The sequence below is a fragment of the Hylobates moloch genome, unplaced genomic scaffold, assembly GCF_009828535.3.
Source record: "Hylobates moloch isolate HMO894 unplaced genomic scaffold, HMol_V3 SCAFFOLD_2, whole genome shotgun sequence".
In the NCBI taxonomy this organism is placed as follows: Eukaryota; Metazoa; Chordata; class Mammalia; order Primates; family Hylobatidae; genus Hylobates; species Hylobates moloch.
In genome coordinates this window covers 168,265,800-168,289,260 of record NW_026652277.1, presented here as the reverse complement: position 1 = coordinate 168,289,260, position 23,461 = coordinate 168,265,800, and the positions used below count along the sequence as shown (strand labels likewise).

The 23,461-nt window shown below is 48.9% G+C and overlaps 1 protein-coding gene and 1 pseudogene across 1 annotated transcript in view; both read right to left on the bottom strand.

Annotated features, from left to right (window-relative positions):
• The window catches only part of IGF2R (insulin like growth factor 2 receptor), a 133,928-nt gene that overhangs the window by 3,275 nt on the left and 107,192 nt on the right, over nucleotides 1-23,461 (bottom strand). Inside the window, exons 37-46 of the mRNA XM_032161901.2 lie at nucleotides 23,022-23,183; nucleotides 21,589-21,796; nucleotides 21,105-21,251; nucleotides 18,141-18,375; nucleotides 17,193-17,329; nucleotides 14,162-14,276; nucleotides 13,055-13,201; nucleotides 12,204-12,391; nucleotides 6,493-6,679; nucleotides 614-766 (exon numbers count right to left, since the gene is read on the bottom strand). Coding sequence (XP_032017792.1) covers nucleotides 614-766; nucleotides 6,493-6,679; nucleotides 12,204-12,391; nucleotides 13,055-13,201; nucleotides 14,162-14,276; nucleotides 17,193-17,329; nucleotides 18,141-18,375; nucleotides 21,105-21,251; nucleotides 21,589-21,796; nucleotides 23,022-23,183 — 1,679 coding nt within the window. The remainder of the gene's footprint in view (nucleotides 1-613; nucleotides 767-6,492; nucleotides 6,680-12,203; nucleotides 12,392-13,054; nucleotides 13,202-14,161; nucleotides 14,277-17,192; nucleotides 17,330-18,140; nucleotides 18,376-21,104; nucleotides 21,252-21,588; nucleotides 21,797-23,021; nucleotides 23,184-23,461) is intronic.
• Nucleotides 8,847-9,698, bottom strand: LOC131382899 (calcineurin B homologous protein 1-like; annotated as a pseudogene).

The following is a 23,461-nucleotide window of genomic DNA, read 5'->3' as shown; positions in this document are numbered from 1 at the left end:
GGTGAGATCTTGGTTTACTGCAGCCTCCACGGTTGGTACTTTCTGACCACCTCTCTCATTGGGCTGTGGCTCAGCTGGCAAGTGACAGTGGCAGCAGGGAACACCTGAGCTGGCCAGCTCCTGCCCCTAGGTCAGAGCCACTAACACTGACGCCTGATGTGAAAATCTGCTTGACAGTCACATGGAGAGTCCTTTCACCCAGCAAAGTGGGGCAAAAGGATGGCATCATACCTGGTACATAGCACGCGCTTAATAAACTCCTGCTTTTATGACGTGAGGAGGGCAGGGGGGTCAGCTGTGCAGTGGGAAAAGGCACCCATGAAAGGTGCCCTTTAATGTTCTACCCATCTTTGGACACAAAGGACCACGGTCCTAGAAGCCGCAGGCACGGGTGACGTGTGAGGGCCTCGGCCTTGGTCAGACAGAAATGCAGGCATTTAAAAAGCGCAATGCTGGGGACTGCTTCCAGAGAGTTTTGAACTAAGAACCTTGAGCCTTTGCTGTTGTAGGGCTTAAAAACAAATAAGTAAATAAAACCCCACAAAACTGACCCCAAGATTAGCTGTGGGAGGCACGCATCCACGCGCCCCACCTCGCCCTGCCACCCACTCACCTCCTCTCCTTCTTGTAGAGCAACAGGGCCAGCAGGCAGCAGGTGAGCGCCACGAGCAGCAGGCTGAGCACCGCGCCGACTGCCTGGCTCCGCTCTGACAGCCCCTTGTGCATCTGCCCGTCGTCCCCAGGATTCTCACTGTCAAAGCCCACCCTGCAAGGACGTCACAGAAAAGGAGCCGTGTTACAGGGTGGTCCTGCCGCCACAGCCACAACCTGAGGTCTGAGTCCCCAAGGCAAGAGCAGCTCTGACTTTCCCAACACCATGTGATTCTCACTCCTGCCCAGAAAACAAGGCCACAAGGCTGGCTCCACGTGGAAAAGGGCTGCAAAAAGTTCCTGATGATGAGTTTGTGGCAGGGTTGTCAGAAAGCAGACAAGAAGGCACTGCTTCCAGCTCCATGAACTGTCATTCACCCAAACACAGAGGAGACAGGTGGGAGGGACGCAGCCCCCTCTAGGTGGCCCAACCCACGGCAGGACCAGGCTGGGGCAGAGGCCGTCCTGAAGCACCACACTTCTCTCCAGGGTCAGAGCTCTCTCCTCTCAGAATTTCTTCTGGAAGCAGTGAGCGCAGCCCACCGTGAGACACCATCTCCACATGAAAGGGGCCCAGGGGCAGCCACAGACCAGGGTGGGGCCCAGGCAACAGCACAGCCCAGCACAGCCCCTGATGCGTCTCCTCTCTCCAAGCCTGCTCCACCCCAGCAGAAGGCTCTCGGAGCACACCAGCTGCCTCACCAGTGGAGTTCACCATTCCCACCCAAGGCCCACATAAACACTTGTGGGAAAAAGCAGTGCGTTTCCATGACGTCAAACACTCAAGCAGAGTTGGGACAATAACAACAGAAAATGAGAAACAACCACGGAGACTGTCCTTTGCGCTTAGGGAGCAACACGACACTCAAGAGTGTAACGACTTGACACTTCTAATCTTTCTGGCCCTCTGTCATTTGGGGCCACACACACAGGAACAGGATCACATAAACAGAAATTCCTCCTGTGCTGCTTGAGATAAGAGGCAACCCCAGCGGGGCTCATCTTGTGCTGCTGAAGATGCCGGCTGCTCAGAGAACTGAGGTTGAGGGCAACAGGCCAACCCGCGCGGCCCGGCCGCAAGGGCTGCGGCTCTCAGTCAAAGTTCAGCTTAAGCCAAAGAATCCAAAACATCAGTAAGACAAGAAACCACAGGGACAGCCTGGTGTCCAGTTCTAGGTGGGCCTGCAAGGGTTGACGTCTGCTCAGGAAGAAGCACCACCACACTCCACAGACAGGACTGAGAGCTCTGCAGACCTCTCCCTCCAAGCCAGAAACCCACTCACCCAGAAGCAGCTCCAGCCACTCAGGACCACTGGAAATGCATCCAAGAGACACATCATCACTCAGTTCTAAGCGTACTTTACTTTCTACCTTTGATTTCTTCTTTGGACCATGGATTATTCAGAAGTGAGTTTTAGTCTTCAAACGTATTTCTATTTTTCAGTTGTTTGTTCTTGGTTCCTAACTTAATTGCATCATGTATGTAGTTAATTGCATCAGTCAGAAATTTGCTGACTTAGGCTGAGCACAGTGGCTCATGCCTGTAATCCCAGCACTTTGGGAAGCTGAGGCAGGTGGATCACCTGAGGTCAGGAGTTTGAGACCAGCCTGGCCAACATGGTGAAACCCCATCTCTACTAAAAATACAAAAATTAGCCAGGAGGTGGTGGCGCATGCCCATAATCCCAGCTACTCAGGAGGCTGAGGCACAAGAATCACTTGAACCTGGGAAGCGGAGGTTGCAGTGAGCCAAGATGGCGCCACTGTACTCCAGCCTAGGCAAAAGATCCAGTCTCTGTCTCCAAAAAAAAAAAAAAAAAAAAAAAAAGGAAATTGCTGTGGTTAATTTTTGATAAAGTTTTCTAAGTGTTTGATGTAAGCTTGGGAACACAGCGTTCTCCCACTGCAGGGAACAGTGTTCTACGCATGTCTATTAAATCTTGCTTTTCACTGCGCTGTCTCAATCTTCCAAAAAAGCTTTACTCTTTGTCTACTTAACCCAGCGATCACTAAGCTTGTTTCTTGTGTGTGGTTTTGTCAATTTCTGCTTTACATATCAAGGCTTTTTTATTAGGTAGACAGAAGTTTAGGATTCTTGTATCTTCCTAGGAAATTAGCCCTTTTAAAATTATAATGACCCTCTTTATCCCTAACATTTTTCTTTAATATCCTATTTTATCTTATATTCACATAACTACTGCAGCTTTCTTTCAGGTTATTTTCTGGTATATCTTTTCTTATCCTTTGACTTTGGTCTTTTCTGTATCCTTGTTTTAGGCATGTTCCCTGTAAACAGAGTTGTTTTTGAAATCCAATTTGACAACTTGTTTTTCAACTGACAAGTTTAGTCAAGCTATACTTATGATTATAGATATATTTAGATTTATTTCTACCATAATGGGCTGAAATTTCTACTTGTCTGATTTTTGTTTTATTTTTCTCCTTGTCTTCTTTGGGGATTTAAGTATTTTTATTTCTCCTTTTCTTCTCCACTGTTTTGGAAGTTACATACTATATTTATATTATTTTCGTGGTTATTCTTAAAATACTGGCATGCATACTAAGACAGAAAGTCTGACAGTATGTCTTCCAAACAATTAGGAACTCTACCTTTTCTTCCTTCCTTCCTTTCTTTCAAGAAAATGGTTTTACTTTCATATGATGCTATCACTGTAAGAAATTTTAAAAGCTGGGAACTCTGCCACCCCCTCTCAGCTTAGACACCACTGTTGTCCAGTACAGTGTGTCCTCATAGGGTCACTGACAGGTTCCTTCAAACTGCAACCTTCCGTGAAGTGACTATAGGAGGTCCTTGAATAACATCATTTCCTTCAAAACTGTCTCATTATAAAGTTGATGAGGCCGGGCACGGTGGCTCACGCCTGTCATCCCAGCACTTTGGGAGGCCGAGGCGGGCAGATCCCGAAATCAGGAGATCGAGACCATCCTGGCTAACACGGTGAAACCCCGTCTCTACTAAAAATACAAAAAAAATTAGCCAGGCATGGTAGCGGGCGCCTGTAGTCCCAGCTACTTGGGAGGCTGAGGCAGGAGAATGGTGTGAACCTGGGAGGCAGAGCTTGCAGTGAGCCGAGATCACGCCACTGCACTCCAGCCTGGGTGAGGGCAAGACTCCGTCTCAAAAAATAAAATAAAATAAGATAAAGTTGAGAAAAAAAAAACTGGTTTCATTATACATCGTTTCACATAAAGTTGCAGTTTCCAAGAACCTGTCGATGATATAAAGTGAGGATTTAAAGTATTTTAATCTTTCTTGAATTATTTTCTAATACAAGAAATTAGCTTCCCCTGAAGCTTTTATAGTCTTTTCTTTGTATCTGCTCTCCTGGTATTTCATAAGTGGGTGGGTCTTGTCATCATTAACTGTGCTGGGCACATAGCATGCCCCTTCCATCTGTAGATGCCTGTCTTTTAGCTTTGTGTAAGTTTTTTGACTTTAATCAAATATCGTGAAAGAACCATTTTTGGAAAGTAGGAGGAAGGTGTCAGACAGCTCCATCTTCATCTACTATTGCAGGAAGTCAACAGGTGAGATATAGGATGGTAATTTAAAATAGAGGTAAATTCCAGAAGAAATAGCTAAAAGAACTAAAAATGGTAATCTATTAGGGCGATCATTGCTACCTGTTTGTTACAGTTACATGATTTTTTTTTCCTGAGATCTAGTCTCGCTCTCTCACCCAGGCTGGAGTGCAGTGACGCCATCTCGGCTCACTGCAACCTCCGCCTCCCAAGTTCAAGCAATTCTCCTGCCTCAGCCTCCTGAGTAGCTGCGATTACAGGTGCGCGCCACCATGCCTGGCTAATTTTTGTATTTTTAGTAGAGACGGGGTTTCACCATGTTGCCCAGGCTGGTCTAGAACTCCTGACCTCAAGTGATCCACCCACCTTAGCCTCCCAAAATGTTGGGATTACAAGTATGAGCCACCACATCTGGCCATATTTACATGATTTTACAATGTACAACACTGGTAACATTTGGGAAAAAAAAAATCTCAGGCACTATTCCATGTCATCCTCGGGTAGTATCTGCATCCCTCAAAATCCACCATCTGAATTTTTGCTCTTGGTTTCAACTTCTATTTCTTTTTTTTAAAGTCCTTATTACCTCATCAGGGTGTTAAGGGATTTAAACAGCTCCCATTCCTGATGTTCTGAACATCATGAAACCGAGGTTTCCTGGAGAATCTTCCTCTCTGGTTTTAGAGTCAAACACCAAAGCCCTATAAACAGTGCTTTTCCCACTCACAGAAGTCCAACTCTAAACATTCAACACACACAGGATCCCAGCCTGGGCTGGTCCCTCGAACCCACACAGAAGACCAGCTGCCATGTCAGGAGGCAGGATTCATCTCATGGCAGCTGTAGCCTCTCAATGACAGAGAATGCAGGGAAAGTTCACTTCTGGGTTTTATCTTTTATAAAAATTCACATTTTGCTTCTTTCAGGAAGAACTTCCAGTTTTAATCCTTTCATTTTGTAATGACCTCACCGGAACACCATAAACATTCAAAAGCTGAAAATACAAGTGAAATTTCAACCAAAAGCCTCTTTCCCTGACTGTGCAGCTAAGGATCCCTAAGTACATAGACCTGAACAGCGCAGGACAAAGCTGGTTTTTGCTGAGCTCATGTCCCTTGTTAAGGGTGGGCGGGGGGAGTGCTGATTTAAGATATAAAATGTGTGATCTTCATTCCCCCATGACCCCTACCACTGTCGTCTGCTGACTCTACAGTCCCTTTTTCAGGACATGAAGGAAACAATTACATGGTAAGAATTAATGTTCCCCCGATCTTGAAGTCTCAGGACAGAGAATGAAAAGCTTATGGAAAATGGTGGGCCAGGCCGGGCACGACGGCTCACGCTTGTAATGCCAGCACTTTGGGAGGCTGAGGCAGGCAGATTATCTGAGGTCAGGAGCTCAAGACCAGCCTGGCCAACATGGTGAAACCCCATCTCTACTAAAAATACAAAAATTAGCAGGGCACAACGACGCATGCCTGTAATCCCAGCTACTTGGGAGGCTGAGGCAGGAGAATCGTCTGAACCAGGAGGCAGAGGTTGCAGTGAGCCGAGACTGCACCACTGCACTCCAGCCTGGGTGACACAGCAAGACTCCGTCTCAAAAAAATAAAATATGAAAATAAAAATAAATAAAATGGTGGGCGGGTGACATAACAAGAAAATAAACCCAAGAGGAAAACAACTGACAACATGTTATTCGTGGCTAAGTATAAAACGGCTGTGGGACACAAGACAACCAATGGGGGTGCCACCTTCCTTCAGAGCAGAAACTGCTGCCTCTGTTCTCACGCTGATTCTCAAAATCTGCAGAGTAAGCTTTTCATTCATTCAAACAAACGTAAAAATACTGCACTCAAATCAAAGTGAAACTTTACCAAACAATCATTTGTATTAGGACACAAAAGATGTTCCAGGATTACAAAGAGGAGGCACCACCAGTACCTGCCTCCCAGGAGCTAAGGAGAGGGAGGCCGCAATGGGAACGGGGTGGAGGGACAGAGCCGGGGTGCCCTGACTGGACCCTATTCGAGGCATGGTACACACAAAGGAAACAACGGTACTGCTACTGGGGGTGGTGGGAGGTGACGCAGCCATGGACCAAAAATCAGTGGCAGGATGCTGATGTGCACTGGAGCGGGGCACTGACTATGTGGGGTCCGCTTCTACCATTTTCTCTATTTTTTGGTGCATGTTCTGAATATTTCACAAGAAAACATTGAGGAAAAAACACACATACACTTATTCTCAAGGGAGGATGTGGGGTACAAGTGCTAAGCTTCCGGATGTCATACTCACCCCAGAGGACACACGGCTGAGGTGTACCAAGAGAAGAGGTACTGGCAGTCGGCAGTCTCGTGACTGAACTCGGGGATCCCGTCCTCCACCAGAGGGTCACAGTGGAAGAAGATGGTGGAAGAAACAGACTTGGTCTTATCCTTTCCGCACTTAGAGGAAGAGGCAAACACGACATCAAGATCGCCATCTGTCAAACGGGAAGGGCACACGTGGCATGTCACCATCATTTTTCACGAGCAGACTGAGCTTAGCTCCTTACGGTCTAAAAAGTTTGCAAAGACTTAAAATCAGGTAGAAGAGACTTCATCCCATGTCCCACATGCACTCTGTTCACAGCTTATGAGGCCGCTCGATGCACACTGATAGAGTCCTGCCCTTAGTCAGCGTGCAGTAAATAATTTTTGTTTTGTTTTAACCACAAGTATTTATTGATGGACTGAAGACACAATTTTAATGGAATTTTAAGGCACAACCATGGATTAAAACAGTCTGCTGTACAGCCAAAAAAAAAGGGAAAAGCTATAACTTTAGGAACTTTAACTATGCAAATCAAGGAGCCTCTGAAGTATCTAACAGATCAGTATCACATATTCTTCCCTTTCTATATAATTCCTATATTACATCACTCGATCACAAAGTCCAACTGATACTTCATAAAGAATTCCTCATTCATTTATATTTGAGCCATCCAACCTGACTACTCCTCTGTTCTCCACCCTTTTCCATCGCTTTGCAGTGTATTTTTTAGCAACCCCCTTCCTGAAGAATTATGTACACATCTTCAATAGTTTTCCAAAGCAAGGAAACTGGCAAGCAAGCAGTGAGTCAAGAAAGTCAGCCAACGGCAGATACGTGAATGAACAGACTCACAGAGATATACATTAGGATGGCAACAGCCTGATTCACTGAAGCCTAAACTAAGCTGACTTCGGCAGAAAAGTTGCTGTGACTTGCTCAAAGACTTGGAATGCCACCTGAGGTTGTGCTACTAGTGCCAGACCTCTTGTTTCTAAGGGATTAGCAGTGTTCTACACAAGGAGCTGGGAAACCAATGTAACCAGGGAGCTAATGATACAAGTCAATGCTTTGGACTTGTATTAGGAGCGGACTATGGGTTCTAGCATTAACATTTGCCAAGTGTAAAATTCGTAAAGAATTTTGTGCAAAACTTCAAGACACAGAGAACAATCTTCAAATATTTTGGACTAGGATATGTTAGGCACTTCCGTCACACTAATCTTTCTAACTTGGAAACATAAAGTGAAAAGCATTCCAGTGCACATAACACTGAGGCATAAACCATGCAGCAGAGGTGTGAATGCAGAGGCTTCACAGGGTGCGCAGCCTCCTTGTTCAAAAAGCCATGAGAAAGTCCCCAAGCGGACTGTCTGAGCAGCCACTCTGGTGGTAATGGTGTCCCAAGACTAAGCAAATCTGCAGGCATATTGCTACTTTTTGAATAGTCAACACTGCACTAACAAGGGATGCCCCATAGGTACAAAGTCGAGAATCAGAGGCCAGAGGTAGAGTGACGTGGGCAAGCAACCTAGAAGACTTGACTCCACACCTCTCACCAAGGCCACCTTTCAAGAATATCTCCACCCAGCAGCCCTTTGATGACAGAGGAGAGTGCAGAGGATGATCTCATACTCCTGAGAGAAGTGTTGGTTACCAAAAAGCTCCCAGAGAGGCAACATTCCAGAGGGCCTTTTTTTTTTTTGAGACGGAGTCTCGCTCTGTTGCCCAGGCTGGAGTGTAGTGGCGCGATCTCGGCTCACTGCAAGCTCTGCCTCCCAGGTTCACACCATTCTCCTGCCTCAGCCTCCCAAGTAGCTGGGACTACAGGCACCCGCCACCACGCCCAGGTTTACTAAAAATTTTTTCTATTTTTAGTAAAGATGGGGTTTCACCGTGTTAGCCAGGATGGTCTTGATCTCCTGACCTCGTGATCCGCCCGCCTCAGCCTCCCACAGTGCTGGGATTACAGGCGTGAGCCACCGCGCCCAGCCCCAGAGGGCCTTTTAATAATGAAGGTAGATAAAAACTGCCAGACCACCGAACTATCAAGCCAAGTCAGAAATACAATACCAGGCATAGCTTGGGGTGCCAAGTAGAACAGAGGAGATTCTGAGGCTTCACAAAAAGCAGAAAGACTGCATGACTCATTGAACAGTATGATGAATGTACACAGAAGTGGGAAGCAAAGGACATATAAAAAGGATGGAGAAGCACGCTGGCAGACTCGCCAGAGGGAAGGCAGCAGGTGCAGTCTACATCCAGTGAAAGAGCTTTGCTGGTTTGTTCCTCGGCAGGATTCCCTATCTTCCTTTCTCAGACTGGATGGATGTGTGGCATTTAGCAGCAGAACAGAGGAAGATGATATTTATAAATGAAGAACTGGTGAATGGATACTGAGAAGAAATAGACTGGGTGTACCATTCTGTAACGCCCTGCTTATAGACCAAAAGCAGGTTTGTGTTGACAGAACATATTTGGGGTTGTCATGCAACAGCAGTAGTACTTTGGGAGAAGGGGAATGATGGGGTGGAGGCAGGGCTGGTGGACAGGAGGACTGTCAAGTTCCATTTCTTAAATACTAGACCGCAAGGAATAGTTCACTGTCTGTCCTTTGGTGAAGAAATCGGATGCTCATTTTCTGTTCTACATCCACCTTCTCCAAAACCTTAGCAAAGTCTGTGATAAAGATATGGCACTGTCCCCATGCTGATCAGCCTCCTGAATGGTCCTGTCTGCGATACTGCCCAGCTGCTCATCTGAGATATTTACTTGGACCATCATGCACCGCACCCTTAACAGCTCATCACGAGAGATCTTGTTATCTTTATCCAAATCATATAGTCGAAAAGCAAACTGCAGTTTGTTGCTTTGGCTGTTGAGTGGTTCAGGTCCATTCACATCTTTGCTCTTTTCACTACCCTCAATGGTTCGGAAATGAGCCAGAGTTTGCAGGAATCCACGGAAGTTTACCTGGTCCTCTCCCTTTGGAAGGAAGGCATTGATAATCCAGTCCCCCACTGGGTTGATGGCAAGTTCTGGAATCCCCTGGAAACCGTCTTGTTCTCTCCTTTGTCCAGGTTGCTGAACCGGCTGTACAGGCGTGTGATTTGACTGTGGGAAAGGCCAGTCTCCTTCTTGATCTCCTCAAGCTCTTCGTCGTGCAGTAAGGTGGAGGCCTGAGACCCCATCACTGTGCCAGGAGCTCCTCCAGGAACAGTGGTGCCAGAAGCAACGGCAACAGGAGGGAAGGCAAGAATTTAACCTTGCGCAAAAAGAGGACTGGCCTTGGTCCTTGGCTAATGACAGGATACGGAGCAGGGGCTGGCCATGCAGTACCTGAGCGATCAACCGACCAGTCCTGCCCGTGTCAGAGCCCCGGGAAAAACTCTGGACACCAAGGCTCGGGGGAGCACCTCCAGCTGGTGATGCTCCATGTGCACTGCCACACGTGGGTGCTGGGAACACAACACATCTGATTCCACGGGAGAGCTGGCGGAACTCTGCATTCGATTCCCTCCTGGACTCTGCCCTGTGTGCATCTCGGTTGATTTTAACCTATATCCTTTTGCTGCAGTAAATCATAACTGTGAGTGTAACCGCTTCCAGGGAGCTCTGTGAGTTATGGTGAAAGGGCAAATCTGAAGTTGGCTTGGGAATCCCTTCAGTGTGCTGTTGCTGTCAGAAGTGAGGAACCCTTGTGTGGACTCCTTGCATGAACTCTGCTGCTCCCAACCTTTGTCATTGGCTGAAAATCTTTGTGGCTGGTGCTGCTGGGTGCCAGGAATGCAGAGGCGAGAGTGCAGGGTATGAGACGGACATGTCCGCACACAGACGGGGCCCAGAGACAGGCGGTGCAGCTCCGCTCGGGGAGGGCCCCACATTCTTGCTTGGGAGTACCTGAAGCAGGGGCTGCTGAATGGACTGTTCCACAGGGCTGGTGTGAGGGAGCAAACCGCCGAGAGACAGCTGCTGCCCTCCTGAAGGAATGGCAAGCCTCAGGAAGAGACAGAAACTTCATTTCTTCATGAAAGACGAAAAGACGTCTTAAAACTAAAGCTACTTCCTGGGGCTGGTGAATGAAGAAAGTGAAAAGGTCTGAAAGGGATTTTATTTACCAAGAATGACTAAATGCGCATGCACAAGCACTCTGAAAGCTGGGGATCCTCAAAGGTCTGCTAGACATACCACTTGTGAACGTGGAGGTCTTATGTGTAACCAGACAAGTGGCCAGTGGTGCGTGATGGAGCGTGAAGACTCCTGCAGACACACCAGCGGTGTCACCCTGCTATGAGAAGGTGGGCCTTCCCAGGAGGGGCACTACAGGTAGGTTTGGAAGGATGAGGAAGGTGGGCCGAGGCATTCTAGCACCAAGAGCAGCATGTGTAAACCCACCAGGTTACCGGGTGACTTTGGGAGCTGGTGAATAACCTGATGGCTGAGGCATGTGTGGGAGCAGCAGTTGGCAAGGCTGCCCTGGTACGCGGGAGCCTCCCAGACATCTTCAAGCTGTGTCAGAGAGAGCCTGGACTTTCCTTCTCTGCATGATAGGGCCCCTGAAGGCTTTTGAAACAATCCTTCCTTCCTTCCTTTAATCAACATCTATGGAGCACTGGGAAAGAGGAAAGCAAGAGAAGGCACAACCTGTGACATGCAACATCTGATTCTGAATGACTGAAGGATTCACCAAAGCGTGAGGAAGGCAGAGAAGAGAGAAACACAGAGTGCTAGCTCCGTGCTGTGGAGTTATGCAAGTGAACGAGGCTGATCAACTTTCCCATCATCAACTCGCCCAGAAAGCAGAACATTCACTTTCCCAGTTCTATTCAGGGGCCACAGGTGCTATGGGCAGATGCACCAGGGCGCTGTCTACGATCTGTAACCAGGAGCAGCGATGCTGACCCAGCTTCCCTCCATCAGGCGCTGCCGTCGTGGAGATGTACTCAGCACCAGGGCACGGAGCACCTGCTCCTTCTCAGCTATCACTACTCTCCCACCCCAGGGGACCCGACTGGAAGCTCTTTGACATCAGAGCAGGCTAGGGTTTTCTTTAAACACACTTCATTTTTTTTTTTAAAGAGTTATTACATCCACACATGGTTCAAAAATCAAATTATGAAAGGTATACAGTTAAGACTAGCTGTCCAAAACAAAAGCAGCCTCTCAGGATTATTCGAGGGAACAAAGGGCAACACCCTTATTAGTGCCAGTTCAAAATCTTCCTTCACACCCTGGACTCCGCCCTATGTGCGTCCTGGTTGATTTTAACCTACATCCTAACACTTAGGCCAGTTTCCTTTCATCCTTCTTACAAACATAAAATCTCTTAACCTTCTCTAATATTATTTGGCATTCCAAAATAAGGAAGTGTCATGGTTAAAACCAAGTCAAAGGCAATTCTGACTGTGCACAGCTCAGCCTCCACCCAACCTCAGAACCACTGGATCAGACCAGGTTTTAGTTTTTTTGTACATTTACTTGTTAACTAAGACACAATTTGCCTACAGTGAAATGCTCAGGTCTGACACGGATCGCTCGATCCATTGTGAAGAAATTCATAACAAAGTAAAGAATTAGACCATGGTTTTTGTTTTAAAAGTGGTCCAAGATTTCAGCTGAAGGGAGTTAGTTGAAAATTTTAATCCTCTTCCTTGGAGGAAGTTAGATGTGGAACTTTGCGGGAAGCCACGGATTACCTTGAAGGTAGTACTTGGTCTTGTCAGAAGTTCCGACTTTCCGACTGAAGTGCTGATCGTTGGGCTTCACCTGGCATATGTTGGCTCCAGAGCATGCCGGGTTTCTGGAGCTCGTGATGGAGGAAAGCTGGATCTCATACAGGTAGTTGTCCCCATTGGTCCTCATGTCCCCAGAGGCTCTGAACAGCCTGAAGAGACAGAAAAGATCACAGTGACATGGAAGTCCTTCAAGAAGGCATTCATGACATAAACCCTCAGTCCTCAGAATCACTGCAGGGCCCCAGGATGCTTCCTTTCCTAGGGAAAGGAAGCCCGGACACGCTAGGGCGGCACGTCTGTGACCCCACAGAGATTCTGAGGACACCAGTTTCCCTCTCAAGAGGCTTTCTCCCCAACCAGTTCTGCCCTCTGAGTGCTAATCCACCTTCCTCGGGCGCCGTATCCAGCACCACACGGCCCTTGCCCTGTCTGTGCACCTCGCCCACTGGCCCCTAAGAGCAGCCCCAGTAACACTGCTGAGAAACTTACTTTCTAAACACTGGTAAGCCCAGAAGATTCCTGCTCAAACATGTCAGAAGGCTGCGGCTTCAACCCCTGAGATTATCATGAAGTGAGGGAGAAGGATGGGGGATTTATTTTTACACTCATGAGAATTCACCATCTTTGGTGTTAAAACTTAGTGGTTGAGTAATGCTTTTCCTCAGTTTAAGCAAAAGATGACGATGACTCCAGCAACAGTAACTAAAACACAGACTTATTTATTCTGCAGTGCTCCCCGATAGGGAAAGAGCGGCATTGCTGGTTTAATTTTGAATGCATTTCACAGCTCAAAAGGAAAACGTTTTACTTACTTAAAATAAATATCTCCAAGGCTGAAGCTCTTGCCATTTATAGGGTTGGTGATGGTCCCATTCACCATCTGCACCTCCTGAGGCTTCACAGCGCAGGCAGCCCGGGAGTCCCAGCTGAAGTAGTAAGTGCAGCTGTCGATATCAAACCTAGGAGGAAGGAAGCACAGACTACAGTCACCTCCCCAGCCGGACACAAGGGAAGACTGCAGAACAATGAACACTGCGGAGCCCTTGAAGCAGCTCACTGGCTTTCAGTCAAGGTGCTGCGAGACTTTGGTTGGGTCCCGAGGCCCCCACTCCCCGGGCTGCGCAGGCCTAGGCAGAACTTCCCGACTTAACACTGACGGCAGCTCGGAGCGAGGGTGGTTATTTTACTCACTTCTTTTCATCACCACAGTGGATAGGGAAGATGACTGTGGTGCACACATCAGTGATGTGGCAAAGCAGGCAAGCATTCAATATAAATTTGTTAAAATTTGTAAACCATGCAACATTTAAAACCTGGAAAAATTTGCTCCTAGATTTTTAGATTTTTGTTTAAGCTTCTCAGACTCATACATTCATAAATCCTTTGGCAATTTCTGAGTCACCCCTTTTCCAAACTCAGCGTCTGGAAGGAATCAGTTCTGTTCACAAACAACAGCTCACATGCACCCTCTGTTGGCCAAGCTCTCCCTGGTACCAGATGCAATGTGGCCTGGAAAACTTGAATATAATCCAAGCACATCCCAGGTCCAGATGCAGGTCCCAGCTGCTTGAGGGTCCCAGCCAGGTTGCTTGAACACCTTGGGTGGGACAAATCCACGCCCCTTTGTTTCTACTATGACATTCAAAGATGGAGGCCAGTTAAATACTGCTCAGCCAGTGCTGAACCTAGTTCAAGAGACAAGCTAGCCCAGAGAAGCTGCACTGGTCTTCTAACAGTGTCTCAGCACTGTATCCGGAGGTCTTCCCTGCCTGGAGCAGCCCCGCCCAATACAGCACAATCAGCGGCTCTGGCCCTGAGCTCCTAAGACACAGCCAAAACCTGGCCATGAAAACCCAAAGGAGAAATTCCCTCCAGTGTGCTCACTGCACAGTCCCGCTCTGAGCCCCCAGTCTCCTGACCTCTTGAATGCAGGTCTCCCCACCGTCTTTGTACAGGTCAATTCTATCACGGAGGATGCGGTCTTATTTCCACCACACGGATAACCCTTGGAGTACGTGACAACAACTTTGTCACCTGAAACACACAAACGATTGAACTGACATTATTTCTAGCGCATTATAAAAAGCCTCAGGCAGATGCGGTGGCTCACGCCTGTCAATTCCAACACTGTGGGAGGCCGAAGCAGGCGGATCACTTGAGGTCAGGAGTTCGAGACCAGCCTGACCAACACTGTAAAAGCCCAGCTCTACTAAAAATACAAAAATTATTCAGGCACGGTGGCAGGTGCCTGTAATCCCAGCTACTTGGGAGGCTGAGGCAGGAGAATCGCTTGAACCCAGGAGGCAGAGGTTGTAGTGAGCCAAGATCGAGACTGCGCCATTGCACTCCAGCCTGGGCAACAACAGCAAAACTCCATGTCAAAAACAAAATCAAAAAACAAACAAACGAAGCTTCAATGTCAGGAATAAAAATCTGGTTTAAAGGCCAGGAAAATATAAATTTTTGGCTCCCTAAAGGTTTATCGACCTGTTCTTGCATTCTCATGCTCAGGGGTGGTCACTTGGCCCACTGCACAGCTGCCACAGCCCAAGACCTGGGGTCAAACCCAAACCCTCCTACTCCTGCATTTTGTGGCCCTGGGTTGCTGAGCTTCTGAGCCTTGAGGGCCTTACCTACAGAACAGGACACTGTCCAAAGTGGGCAGGTTTTGGGCATGTATAGAAAGTGCCCAACAAACTCATGTGAACAGTGGGACCCCAAGTAATGGCAGCCTTCATTATTGCTCCAATTGTGTAAACTCTCTGTATCATATTAGTGCTTTCCTGACAGGTACCCTCATGTGAGCCTCCCAGTAATAACAGAGCAGGGAATGGAAAAAGTAAAAAGCCAGAAACAGAGACCAACTGTGGTCTTCTAGGGTCTTCTAGCTTTAAGTCGAGCACTGTCTGAAAGTGACCCGTTGAAAGAAAAACCTGAGCCCTCGAACCTGCAGTGTCTGGGAGAAAAGTGAGTACATGCTTTAAGCTGCAGGTATCACTGGGGCGGCATGGCCGCCAGGTTCCAACTCTCAAGCCACCACCGAGAGGCTGCTCGTGGCTGCCCAGGGGGCTGTTCTGGGAACGGTCTGGGCCCGGCCTGGCTGCATGGACAGAAGATGACTCCAGGGCATGGCATGGGGTGTCCAGGAGAAGCAGGTGCCTTCCACCCTGACCACACACACACACAGATCCTTCCAGGCAGAGGCACGTGGTGGAGGCAACATGGGCACAGTGCTCACTTCCCGAGTACTTTCCACAGGACACAGGCTGAGTACTGGGGGCTGCTGGATGGTGAGGTGGGAGGTGGGACTCTAGGCTCTCAGCCCTGCCCCAAATTCAAAGCTGCTCCAGCTGGATTGGTTTTAAATATTGGGCTTCTGTGTAAAATTTTGGAAGAAAGAATTCCACTGTTTTACAGAAAATTTTTAAAACTTCTGGCATCTGAGATCAAACAAGCAGACTTTAGTAGTGTACACAGCACATACTGATTGCGCAGGAGGCTCAACCTCCACACCTCAGCGGCCCAGCCTGTGAAACGGATGACAACGCTGCCCCATGGAGCGGATGGGGATTAAATATACATTAAGCACAGCTGCTTGAGACATGTTGGTTCCGGAAACAAAAAGTCTACCCCCCACCCCCACGGGGGTCCATTCCCTAAGTGGACAATGGGGGCATCGTGGTTGTCCTTAGATGCTATCTTGTTGGCACCAAAGATTAAGAGCTCATCTGGTGTCAGACACCAGATTATTTCTCGTTCCAGTCAGCAGGTGCTCAGGATGCCAAATGCCAGTCCCAGAAGAAAGCATGAGCTCTTCCTGCCAGGCGAGGCCTGACTTGCAAAATGGTGCTCCCCAAATGGAGGTGGCCTGCAGGTCACTGCTAAGAAGTCAGATGATCTAGTTCCATGTCACTCCCTGTGTTCACTACTCTCCTCTGCTCCTTCTGCCTCAAACTTTTAGGGAAGCCTTAAGTGTTTTAGTCATTTCAGTTGGCTGAAATTGAGGAAAGACTAGTCGAATATCCATATATACTGCAAGATTACAGGGGAAAGAGCAACCCTCCACGACCTTCCCTCCTTCTCCCTCCTGGGGCAGTGTGGGAGTGGCAGCAATAACTGACCTCTAAAGCAGTAAGAACCTCCCGGGGAGGGCGGGTCTCAGGCTGGTGGTCTCGGCGCCACTTCCCATATGGCAGCTCTCCCTCCACCTACCAACCTGCAGAGTCTGTGTGTGATTTTTATCAAGGGTGGCAGTAGTTTTCTCGGAATTCTCTTTCTCCATCTCAACATCTCAAGCTAATCTGAAGTAGCCCTGTGGTTGAATCAGGACAACTTGGGAAACCCCACTCCAGCCTAACAGGCAAAGGTAAATATTTTCCTTTACTGGTCCCTCCAACAAATCCTAATTGCTCTTAAGCTAAGAAACCTCTATTTTCCTCCTTTAAATAATGAAAGAAAACAACTTTCACTCACCAACCAACTACAATATCAATTTCCCATTAAAAAGCATCGTTATCATTTTCAAAATTGTTAAGACATTTTACAAAGATGTACCCCTGAACTACCTGTACCAAGTCCTCATGCAACTGTCTGGCTTTCCTAAATAAACATGTGTGTCTATGCCAATTTAGGCACTTGATCTACAGCTAGAACATGAACTTCAGAAGAACTCTGAACATTCTGAGACTTCCTCCTGGATAGACACACTTTCCCAAGATGGCCCAATCCCTCTAAACACACAGACTAGGACCTGCAGTCTCACATAATACAAGCAGCACTTATTTTAATGTTCCAGGAGAGCCAAAATGCCTGTGCGACAGTGACAGGCAATCGTATCTGGAGGTTTCCACCAAAGCATATGCTCACTCTCCTTGCCATCCTGAGAACACCCTCACCTTCCCGGTTCAGATGCCGCTCCTTGAACCAGGGACCAGGACCCACAGGCCTTACCTATGACACCCAGCTTCTGCGTGTGAACGAGTCCCAGGACCTGGACGTCACCAGTTGTGGTCCTTCTGCAAATGCTGGCCCTTTCAGAGCAGCCCAGGGGCCCTTTATATATTTTCTGGCACAGATTTATATAGTACCTAGAAAACGACACAAAGGGGCAGGAAAAAGGCATGCAAGTGACATCTCTGCCCTGACACAGGAGGGCTCTTCACTTTACGTTCAGACAAAGGTTCTGATAACTAAGGGCTCCATTCCATCACTGAATGTAGCACTAAAATAGCTTTTCCAATTAAAAAAAAAAAAGGGCAAAAGGAAGTCTTCAATGAAGAAGGGAGCTTACCAACCAGGCATACTTGGAGTGGAATATGCACACCTGCGGCCACCCTGGACACAGCGTGGTACAGTAGAAAGAAGGGCTCTGGGGCTGGGAGAGGCAGTGGCTAGAATCCTGGCAAGTTTCCCACCTTACTTAGAGCCACTTAAACCCTCTGAGTCCATGCCCCTGCTCCTCAGTGACATCTTGCAGGAGCGCCTGGCCAAGAGGGCGCTCCCCACGCAGAGTGGTCAGGACCATGGGTTGACCCCAGCCAGCAAAGCCTAAGGAGCTCCTGCCAAAGACTCGAGAAAACCCACACGTCTCCCATAACCTGAGCTACACACAGATGCAAATCGAACCCAGCCTAACTCAGTCAGCCCAGGTTCTTCTGGCTCCAGAGGTTCCGTTTCCGGTCACCAAAGCTCCTGCCCCCACTCTGACCTCAGAACCACCCTCTGTGCCAGGACTGACACTGCGGGCTGCTTCCAGGAACAGTCACAACTCAACCACCATCAGCCTCACATGGGCGTGGCATTCCCATCTTAAGAACCCCAAAGAGCCAACCATCGTCAAGCAGTCTGAAGTTCGCCTGCGGAGGGTGTGGCGCCGCGGGTGGATGGGAAGGCACTCACGAGACTCCATCATGGACCAGGGACCAGGACCCGGTGAGAGAGGAGAGCAGCCGCAGGTCGTAGGTTTTGTGTTTCTGGATGAATTTGCACTCCATCTTCTTTGGAGGGCAGACAACTTTTGTTTTCCACTCAAATGTCACATCACACCCGCGCACTTCACTGAAGACTTGTGGCCTCCCAATGTCCTCATCTTCATCACACTTAAATATGATGCTGGACGTCCGGTAGCTGTTTGCTGGGGAGCAGAGGCGGGAGAACGTCAGACCAAGGCCTGCACCAGGGCGTGTTCCTGCAGGCTTTCCCCATGCTGCCTCAGGAGCACCTGCAGACTCCATCCACCATCTGGCAACGCCCCACGTGCTGCCCTGGCCACATCTCATGTTGATTCACTCATGTGTCTCCTGACTCCAAATAGACCCAGCTCCTTGGCACACAGCCTTTCACCGTACTTCTTAATAACCCCACAGCCCTAGATAATTCCTCGGACAGGTATTCAATATTTGACCAATCTACTAATGATCATGAAAAAAATTAAGATAGCCAGGCACGGTGGCTCTTGCCTGTAATCCCAGCACTCTGGGAGGCCGAGGTGGGTGGATCATGAGGTCAGCAGTTGGAGACCAGCCTGACCAACATGGCGAAATGCCATCTCTACCAAAAATACAAAAAAATTAGCTGGGTGAGGTGGCGGGCCCCTGTAATCCCAGCTACTTGGGAGGCTGAGGCAGGAGAATCACTTGAAATCAGAAGGTGGAGCTTGCAGTAAGCCAAGATTGCACCACTGCACTCTAGTCTGGGCAACAAGAGCAAAACTCCGTCTCAAAAAAAAAATTTTAAGATAATAATACAATACCTACAAGTACTTGAAAACACAAGTGTGATTCAGAAAATAGGGAATAATGTTTTGTCAAAATAAGCCTCGAAACAAAACTATAGTAATCCTTTGTAAATTTAACATCTTTGGTTCCTTAATACATCCCATTTTGGTCCTTAGACTGTTGCGGGAAGTCAGGGACCCCAAACGGAGGGACCTGCTAAAGCCGTGACAGAAGAACATAAATTGTGAAGATTTCATGGACATTTATCACTTCCCCAATCAATATTATAATTTCCTATGCCTGTCTTTAATCTCTTAATCCCATCATCTTCGTAAGCTGAGGATGTATGTCGCCTATGTCGCCTCAGGACCCTGTGATGATTGCGTTAACTGCACAAATTGTTCGTAAAGCATGTGTTTGAACAATATGAAATCTGGGCACCTTAAGAACAGGATAACAGCGATTTTCAGGGAACAAGGGAGATAACCTTAAAGTCTGGCTGACTGTGGGCCAGGCAGGACAGAGCCATATTTCTCTTATTACCAAAAACGGGTATGAGAAACATCGCTGAATTCTTTCCCCAGTAAGGAATATTAATGATTAACAGCCCTGGGAAAAGAATGCATTCCCCAGGGGGAAGGCAGGGAGGCCTCTTAAATGGCCGCTCTGGGGGTGTCTGCCTTATGCAGTTGCAGATAAGGGATGAAACACGCTCTGGCCACCTGCAGCGCCCTCAAGCTTGCTAGGATTAGGAAATTCCAGCCTGGCGAATTCTAGTCAGACCGGTTCTCTGCTCTTGAACCCTGTTAAGATGTTTATCAATGACAATGCGTGCACAGCGGGACATGGAAGTTCATCAGTGATTCTAGTTTTGCCCTGACCTTGTGATCCCTCCCTGACCTTCTGCCTTGTGATCTTTTGTTGCCCTTGAAGCATATGATCTCCGTGACCCACACCCTATTCGTATACTCCCTCCCCTTTGAAAATTGCTAATAAAAACTTGCTGGTTTTGCGGCTCAGGGGGCATCAGAGAACCTGCCGACATGTGATTTCTCCCCCAGACACCCAGCTTTAAAATTTCTCTCTTTGCCACTGCACTCCAGTCTGGGCGACAGAGCGAGACTCCGTCTCAAAAAAAAAAAAAAAAAAAAAATTTCTCTCTTTTGTACTCTTTCCCCTTATTTCTCAGACCGGCCAACACTTAGGGAAATAGAAAAGAACCTACGTTGAAAAATTGGGGGCTGGTTCTCCCGATACTGGACATTTATGAAAATTAGTAATTTTTCTTTTCTTTTTTTTTTGAGACGGAGTCTCGCTCTGTCGCCCAGGCTGGAGTGCAGTGGTGCGATCTCGGCTCACTGCAAGCTCCGCCTCCCGGGTTCACACCATTCTCCTGCCTCAGCCTCCCCAGTAGCTGGGACTACAGGTGCCCGCCACCACGCCCAGCTAATTTTTTTTTTGTATTTTTAGCAGAGACGGGGTTTCACCATGCTAGCCAGGATGGTCTCGATCTCCTGACCTCGTGATCCACCCACCTCAGCCTCCCAAAGTGATGGGATTACAGGCGTGAGCCACCGTGCCCGGCTGAAAATTAGTAATTTTTCATGCATTTCTCTCATCTCACGGTCCGTAGACACAAGTCACAGCAGTTGGCTCCTCTCATGAAACTTCCTGAGCACTGCAGGGACGAGGCACTGGGTATGGCTCACCAAGAAACCTCCATCCCCACCTGGGCTGCCACATGGCAGAAAGTCAATAAATGAGTCGCCTGGTTTACCAGAATCCTCACTAGCTTCAGAATCCTGAAGACCCATGGCAGGCATTCATTTTGCTGAGGCATAATCTGAACCACCAGGGCTAAAACCTGGTATGTGGACACAAGGCCCTCCAACTAGTGAGTGGGCCTAGCCAGCCACCCAGCACAGCATTTCAGGGCAGCTCTACTGCGGTCTGTAGATACGGTTACCCAGCAATCCCACAGAGCAATTCAAATGTTTCTCTGTGGGAAACAGCCCGAGTAAGAAAATATTTTATGCAAGAGAATTCCTGCCATTGACTGGGGCATCCACAAAGGTCTCAGTGTGAATCGAGCCTTGAGAGTATCAAGGCCCCAGGCCATATGGGGACACGGAGCTGTCCTACTCACAGTGTCTGCAGAAGCCCCACTCGTGGTCTCTGTCGTAGTCCGCAGTTGTGCTACACCACAGCTTCGCCCTGCTCTCTATGATGCACTCCTCGTAGCTCTTCCCGTTGAATATGAAGGGGAAGACACAGGGGATGCCTTCATCAGTTTCTGGAAAGAAGAAGAACATTACCAGTGTGGCAGCTGTGCTTGCCAGGCACAATCACCTAAGAATGCAGCAGGAGTCCCTAAGGAAACCGCCCATCCTAAAGCACCTAGGTGACAACCGGCATTCACCTGCCAAAACTCAACAGGCAACTGAGAGAACACAGCGTGATTCACACACCAGCATTCACACCAGGGGTGTACAGAGGAACAGCTCACATTCATGCCCAAGTGTTACAGCACTCATAGGACGGTGGAGCTCCACTCCTCAGCTTCTTTCTGCTGCTATGTCTAATCCCTAGTTTACTATGAGCTTGACGTTTACCTCATTGCAAATATTTACCTGGAGGGCAACGATCACCATTCACATAACTTAAAATGACAGCTTCATCCTGGTGCCTGTAATCCAGTTTCATTGATTGCAGCCGTCCAAAGGATGCCCCCTTGGTGCCCGAGAGCAGACAGACTCCTCCATCCTTACAGCCTCCTTGTTCTGGCCCGGCCGCAACGGTGCACACCCCAATGCTGTAGGTGCGCGAGTCTCGAGTCACCTGGATAAACACCATGCATGGCCATCAGTAGAGTGGCAGCACCCAGGTCTCAAAGTGAAGAGAGAACCATTATTGCAGCTGGTGCTGGAGGCAGGTTCATGCAGAAGAGCAAAGGCTCCTCTGTGTGCATCAGAGCCACGCAATCGCCTTGGCCCTAGGTTTTCCCTGGGGGGCCTCCCCCAACCCCTAGGCCCAGCTTGCTTGCTCCCCCTGCTCCCTGCTGGGGGCCTCAGCCACCCCCGCCAGCCGGCCACTGCTCTGGCTGTCGTCTCCAGTCAGAGCCCAGTGGGAAGGGACCCAGCAGTGGGGCCTCAGGCTCACCCCACCTCCCTCACCTGTGTAATAAGACATTGTGCAGGCCAAGTGAGTGAATGAGCAGAGCCGACGCTGCACACTGAAGCGTGGACCTGACTCTCCTGGCCCACCCATCGCCCAGAAGGCTCACACCTGCTGCACACCTGTCGGGAGGACCTGTACCTAGACAGAGGGCTCCATCACAGGAGCCAGGGTGTTGGCACCTGGGCCCAAAACTCCAGGCTCATCACTCACCAGCCACCATGCCACAGCAGGTGCTGGGGTTCTGTACCCTAGTCCAGGCACTGGCATGGTAACGTCTAGATATCTAGGCTTAGGGAGTCAGGGGCCCCCAGGCACCAGTGACCATGACACCACATCAGTAAGACCAACAGCCCACAGACCCAGCACAGGCCAGGGCTCTGGCATGGCGTGGAGGCACATGCCCAAGTGCCTCTCAATTCCAGGGCACCTCCTACCTCCCTCCACCCACAGCTACCACAATCAGCAAACGACTGCCTTGATCATCTTCAGCCAGGTTGGAGGAATTAAATCCCTGTAGATTTCAGCCACCCAGGGGCTGGCCCTGCCCCCATGGATACCTTACATTTCTGTCTCCGGGCTGCCCCACCTGCTCTCTGTCTGATACAAAGGGTCCCACTACCCGCCTCATGAGGTTACTTCATCCTCAAAAAGCCTTAAGTGCAGAGCCATGAGGTACAACGCAAGTGTCCGCTGTGCTGAGTTGGCCACACAATCCATGAACCTTCCTGAGACCTGGCATGCCCTACGAGAGCCCCAGATGCTGCCCAGTGGCCACATACACCCTCTCAGCTCTCAGGTACCACATTATCCAAAACACTCCCGGCAGCCTCACAGCACCTGGCACCTGGTACACCTGCACCAGCAACACCCAGGGTGAACGCATTACCTTAAAGGTGCTCGTGGAAAGGCTGGACAAGTTGAAGCTGTAGAGGAGCTGCTCATCTGTCAGGGTACAGCCCTCCATCCTCACTTCATCAGGACAGACGATTGGAGTCTCCCATTCGAACACAAAGTCGCACTCGCTGGTCCTTAACAGCTTAGGCGTTCCCTGTTGCCAGGAAGAGCATGGGTCTTAAAAACCCCATGGCATAGGGATAGATAGCAGTGACACACCACGTCCCTACAGGGGCTGTGCATAACCCATAGCGGCCTCTCAGAGGGAAAGGATGCTAGACAACAGCAGCTGAAAGCCCCAATGCCATCTTCAAGGCACAGACATCACCCCGCCCTTGCCCCCTACATATCCCGTGAGCTCCCTGGCTGAATCCAGGTCTTGTCTTCTACATAGAGAGAAAGCCTCAATGTTCTGTGCTACAGGTTCAAAGG